The 6,388-nt window shown below is 48.8% G+C and overlaps 1 protein-coding gene across 1 annotated transcript; it reads left to right on the top strand.

Annotated features, from left to right (window-relative positions):
• Positions 1-597: 597 nt before the first annotated feature.
• LOC109736002 (transcription repressor MYB6) lies at positions 598-2,285 on the top strand. The gene is made up of 3 exons (XM_020295210.4): positions 598-989; positions 1,090-1,219; positions 1,291-2,285. The coding sequence occupies exons 1-3, from the start codon at positions 857-859 to the stop codon at positions 1,889-1,891; spliced, it is 864 nt and encodes a 287-aa protein (XP_020150799.1). The 5' UTR covers positions 598-856; the 3' UTR covers positions 1,892-2,285.
• Positions 2,286-6,388: the final 4,103 nt, after the last annotated feature.

The raw sequence follows: 6,388 nt of genomic DNA on the forward strand, positions 1-6,388 counted from the left end.
GATTTTTTCGGTGGTGGGGGCTGGCGCCGCGCTGGGTGCAGCTGTGTCAGGAAGGCGGACAGGGGAATCTGTTTCTGAAACAAAGGGGTTGTTGCAGGAAGTAAAAGGTGGTCACGCACGCGCGATGGTTAGATCCGACGGCTGTCAGGGCGCAGATCGTACGGAGCTCCATGCGGCTGATGTTTCCAATACATTCGCCGGCCGACGCGTAGCGGCGCCCCCTTAATGGCTTAGGGCTTTTGGCAAAAAAAAAGCAACAGAAATTAGGCAAAAAGAAACTAGCAAGCTACTACTCTCTCCGTTTTTAAATAGATGACCCAACTTTGTACTAACTTTGTACTAAAGTTAATATAAAGTTGAGTCATCTATTTTGGAACGAAGGGAGTAAGAGGCATGAAAGAGGGCAAAGAGAGAAAGAGAAGAAGAAAAGTGGTCAACTGCCCCACCACAGCTGTGAGGCCTATGAGCATGCACCGGTGAAGATTGCCTTATCGTGATCCATGAGCCATGCATGACCTACACCTTTATTTCCCGGGCGCCCGGGGGGACTTGAGCTACCACTGCACAGCTAGCAAAGTCCTGCGCAACTGTGCGTGTGCATGCAGCCAGCGGCAAAGGTAGGGGATCAGATGGAGGAGACGAGGGCTCCCGGGTCAGGCAGGGCACTCTCGCACGATGCACACCTACCTGAGAGCGACCGCCCGGCCTCTTCCCTCCCGCCCCCTGCGCCCCCTCTCTTCCTCTTTATACCTCCGCCTCTCCCTCTCCTCGCTGCCACCATCCTGTCTCTATCCTTGTCCAGCCGTTTGTTTTCCATATATCCTCGCGGCGTCTTAGTGCCCACTGCCGACCGGCCATGGCGAAGCAGTCGTGCTGCTACAAGAAGAGGCTGAGGAGAGGGCTCTGGTCCCCGGAGGAGGACGAGAAGCTCATGAACCACATTGCCATGTACGGCCACGGCTGCTGGAGCTCCGTTCCTAAGCTTGCAGGTATGTATGACCGTATGCGTATGCGTGTGCTGCATTGTGCTACCTAGCAGTTTCGGAAATGAAGAACAACTAACTGATAGCAACTTGTTGAATTAATTAGGACTTGAGAGGTGTGGCAAGAGCTGCAGGCTGAGGTGGATAAACTACCTGAGGCCAGATCTCAAGCGGGGCACATTCTCGCAGGAGGAGGAGGACCTCATCATACACCTCCATTCCATGATAGGAAACAAGTACGTACGTCGCCTTACCTGGCTTCCAATTCATCGAATTACATTGACATCCAACTGTATGCATTTTTCAGGTGGTCACAGATTGCAGCCCAGCTGCCCGGCCGGACGGACAACGAAGTCAAGAACTTCTGGAACTCGTACATCAAGAAGAAGCTGAGGGAGCGCGGCATCGACCCCGCCACCCACAAGCCGCTGGCCGAGGCCACCACGTCGCCCACCGCGTGCCGACCGGTCTTCAGCGATGCCGAGCTCGTCCCAACGATGACGGCGGCGCTGGCCCAGGACCAGGTGGTGAAAATGCTGGATAGCCTGAAGATGCCGCTGGACTGGCCCGTCGGCGGTGTCGCCGGCAACGGGGTGCCCGAATCCTACCAGGTACCGATCCTTCAGGAAGGCCACATGCTGCAGCAGCACTGCGGCACCTTCCCGTCCGTGTCGAGCTCCAGCACGTTGACCGCAACTGACGTTGGCACCACCCTGCCGTGGCTGGAGCTCGGACCGACCGACACCATCTCCGGACACGTCGACCAATATGCCGGCGCTCTGGGCGAGCTCAGGTGGTCTGACTACTTTGACGGCGCCCTACAGGGGCAGTGCGTCTACGACAGCGGCATGGTCGACGACGACGCGGTGCAGTTCGACGACGTCCATGGGTTAAGCAACTGGTGCTAATAGTACGTATAAATCAACTAATCCAATCAAAAGGCCAGTGAACTGAAAACTGCAACACTACTACATCATTGCATGAAAGATTATAAATTGATATGTACAGGCAAGACAAGGATATCGATGGATGGATACTGGCTTAGCCTGAGGCTGAGAAACAAGATACTTCTACATTTTACTACACATTGCAGTATTAGCTGCTGCTGCTGCTACTAGTGATATATTGATATATACTTGTTTGTGTTGAGCTGAGCATAATTCGTCGTGTGGTAATGAAATCAGAAGTGTTTCGCCACACATGTAAATGACAGGAAATGGTGGTTGTTAAATAAAGAGTGCATAAATAATATTCCCTTCATCCTATATTATAGTGGCTGCACTCGCCGGTCGGCCTCGACGTTAACATTTGGCCTAGCGTCGTCTTTGCCATCCTTGGAAGGAGTGGGACTCCAGAAATGCTTGTGTTTTCCGCAATGAGCTACACTCCCCTTGTGATACTCTTCGAAACATCGTTTCGGACTTTACTCTTTGGGTCCTTAGATTTAAGGACTCCGTTAGAAAGGCGGCCGTGTCTTGGTCCTATATCTTTCTCTTCCTGTAATCTATAATGTAATGCGCCCCTTAGGCATTTGATTAATATATTCAGACGGGGACCCTCACCCCTCGGTGATTGTTAAAAAGAAGGGGACATTTTAGCAAGCTATATCATGGGACGGAGGGCAACTGGTTGGATTGGTACTCTATTGACCTAGGAGGCTTGGAATATACATGGCTTTATTTTGGACCCCTTATTATTCTATTTCAAAACGAGGAGGGGTCTTCACCACGTCGTTTCTTGGTTTGTCCATTACTTCAAGGTCTGGTCCGTTGTTGGAACAATTGCATGGAAGATGGTTTTATCTAGTTCCATTTCTCCTATTTATCGTCCGTGACTGTAATTAAGCAAGGAAACCCTGAAACTAACTAGCCACAAATCCTATTTGACAGCGCTAACGCGCACACCCGCCTGACCATGGTCGTTGCTAATGGGTCGGCCATCTAGTTATCCCGCTTGTAGAAGATCCCAACCGGTTTTGTGAAACATCCAACCGGTTTTATCAATCTTCCTGTCGGTTTTTACTTTTATTTGTTTTTGTATATTTATTTCCTTTCCTTTTCTTAATTCGTGAAACTTTTCAGATCTGTGAACACTTTTCAAATAGTTTTTCAAATTCCGGAACATTTTCCAAATTTGTGAACAATTTTCAAATTCATGATTTTTAAATACATTAACTTTTTAAAACACATGATTCTTTTTTCAAATTCATCACAATTATTAAATTCAGGATCATTTTTCAAATATTGCAAATTTTTAAAATTCATGAATTTTTTCTCCAAATTCGTGATCTTTTTACAAATTCAAGCTTCTTTTTTGGAAATCATGATTTTTTTTACAAATTCATGACTTTTAAAAAAAGAATATTTTAAAATTCATGAGCATTTTTTGAACTCATGAGCTCTAATTCGAGAACATTTTTTATTTCACCATTTTCAAATTTTAGAAACTATTTTTTCAGTAATTTGATTTTTTTTCGTCAACCAGGAGAGCAACAACAGCAACTGGCATGCGAGCGTACCCTTTTTTAGAAAATGTGCAAGAGTGCTTGAGAGATCCTTGCAACGCGGTGTGAGCGAGAAAGCTAATTTTTGGGTCGATGCCTGCTACGCCAGCATGCGAGTGCCAGTCTGCTAACACGTGTTAAAGGCGCTGAAGAGGGGGTCTAAACTAATGGGGAGTTTACTTAAAAAACTAATGGGGATTAACCCCCGGGAAGGGGAGAATTGATTTTAACCCCCCCTGTGCGTTGCACTTCTATCTTTTACCCCTTTGTTCGTTCGCCTTGCTCTAAGCCCCCCCCCCCCCCCCCGGTTGCGACATATCTTTCGCTGATTGCCCCCTTTGCGTTGTTATCCTCTTAGTTAGCTGCTAATGAAAACAAAATTGGTCTTATAATATTTCAATTTTACTAAACTGCCCTCAGGACCCAACATGCCAGATAAAATAAACCCAACACGAGACAGAGCCGCTGCGAGTTCGCTCGCACGAGACCTAGCGACCAGCCGTCAGTTCGCTCTAGACCTGCCGTCCGTCGCCCTTGCTGCTATGCCGCGTTTCCTCCTCATCCTCCGCCTCCATTGCTGCCCCAAGGTAAGACAAGCTTCTCCCTTTTCCTTTTCCTTTTCCATGGATTTTGTCAGGTTCCTATGGTAGAAACCCAACCCTAGGTACCGAGGGAGATTGACATGAGGATTTGAGTGGGAGGGATTGGATGTGCAAAGGGGTGTGATGAATCTGAAAAGGCAACATCATATTCCCTTGTTTTAGTTGATGTATGCATGAGTTTTAGTTGATGTAAGACCAGTTTTGTTTTCATTAGCAGCTAAACTGATAGGATAATAGCGCAAAGGGGGCAGTCAGCAGAAGACATGTCGCAGCGGGGGGGCTCAGAGCAAGGCCAACGAACAAAGGGGTAAAAGATAAAAGTGCATCGCACAGGGGGGGGGGGGTTAAAATCAATTCTCCCCTGGGACGGCATGTTGACTGCGGGGTCCACTTGTCATCAGGCCTTCCCGGGCAAGGCTCCCCTCACTTATCACTCATCGATGCCTCACTTCTCAATCAACCCTCAGACTCACCACAGTCCCCTCTCAAGCTGCCATGGATCGGGTTCCTCTATAGTCAGTATCTCCATGCTTAGTTTTCCTCCGTCAGGGCACCGGTGAGCAGGACCACGAGCTGGAGCATTACCGGGAGTGGCTGTGGTCGATGAACTTGGAGCAAAGCGGGGCGTGGTAGTGGAAGTGGAAGAAAGAAAGGCCACACGGCATCCTCGTGTCAATGGCCATGTGGATGGCGAGCTGCCAGCATGAGAGCGGTAGAGCGCGGCGCTTCACGTGCATCTGCCATGAGTGGACTCTTAAGGAGCTAGAAGTTGAAGAAGAGCTTCTTCGGTTGGCATGTATCAAGGAGGAGAGGAGCCGAGTCCTCCTGGGGCAGAGAATTTTTATTCGGCCACCTCTGAAGAAAAGCTTGAGATGGATAAGAAGAGGTCTGGGCAGATCGCTGGGTGGGCGCTCAAGCAGCATCATTCGCCCGACCCTGCCAGAGCTGCCAAGTGGGAATTCTTAAGCAAAAGAAAGGATGTGTTCCAGTACTGTGCAGGTTCCCATGATTATTTTCTCCCTTGCTCATGCGGCCAATATGTTGCTCATTTAAATCCGTAGTGTTGTAAACGCTAGAAGTAGTGATGTGATAATTGTAGTTTGAACTATCTGTATTGCAGGGTTGTTAGTTCCAATTTAATCACTGATGGTAGCTTTTGTATGAACTTACTGTTGGTGTTTAGTGAGTTAGTGTTAGAGTTAGTGTGGGCATTTTCAGTTTGTGTTGGTGTTAGTGTTAGTGATGCTATTTTCAGTTCAATTAGTTCAGAGCAATTATGTATGCTTAATTTAGGCTATGTTTGTATTGGTTCAGTGATGCTATATGTTGTAGCTTAATTTATGCTATTTGGAGAGGTAAATACACCAGGAGTCTTAGAACTTGCACGCGACGGTCAGTTTGGTGTACAAACTTGTAAAATACACGATTACAGTCATCAAACTCTAACCGTGACATTAGGAATTTCCCGGTGACCTACCTTGGCTTGCCTCTGACTGATGGGCGCCTATGACGGGAGGACCTACAGTCGGCCCTTGACAGTCTGTCCAAGAGATTGAGAGGGTGGAAGGCCAAGCTGATTGCACTACCCGGAAGAATTGAACTGGTTAGAACCACCCTCTACACAATGGCAATTTATCGGATAATGGCGATTGCGCCGCCAAAGTGGTTCATCAAGATGGTGGATAGGCTGCGTAGAGGCTTCCTTTGGGCAGCGGACGAGGTATCGCCGGCTGGTAAATGCTTAGCAAGATGGAGCAATGTTTGTCGGCCTCGGGAGCTCGGAGGGTTGGGCATCAATGACCTGCAGAGACAGGGAAGCACCTTACAGGCCCGCTGGTGTTGGCTCACATGGACTGATAGAGACCAGCCTTGGGGTAATCTGATCCTGCCGAGCGACCCCGACGCGGAGGCTATATTCCGTGCCTCGTCAACGATCTGCATCGGCGATGGGTGAACGGTGTCGTTCTGGCATTCGCACTGGCTGCAGGCAACAGCTCCGGCCGATCGCTGGCCCAACCTGTACAAGCACTGCAACAGGAAACGGTTATCCTTCAGAGAGGCGATGCTTGACAACCATTGGCTGACGCTGCTCAAGCCAAACCCAACGCTGACGATTCTACACGGGCTATGTGATCTCTGGGAGGCTGCTACGAGCAGCACCATCAATGACACGTCGAAGATCGGATTGCCTGGAAGTGGACAGCGTCCGGCCAATACACGGCAGCTTTTGCATACAAGATGCAATGTAAGGGCAGCATTCAAACCAACAATAAGGCCATAATCTGGACGGCAAAAGCATC

This window comes from Aegilops tauschii, chromosome 7, assembly GCF_002575655.3.
Source record: "Aegilops tauschii subsp. strangulata cultivar AL8/78 chromosome 7, Aet v6.0, whole genome shotgun sequence".
Classification (NCBI taxonomy): Eukaryota; Viridiplantae; Streptophyta; class Magnoliopsida; order Poales; family Poaceae; genus Aegilops; species Aegilops tauschii.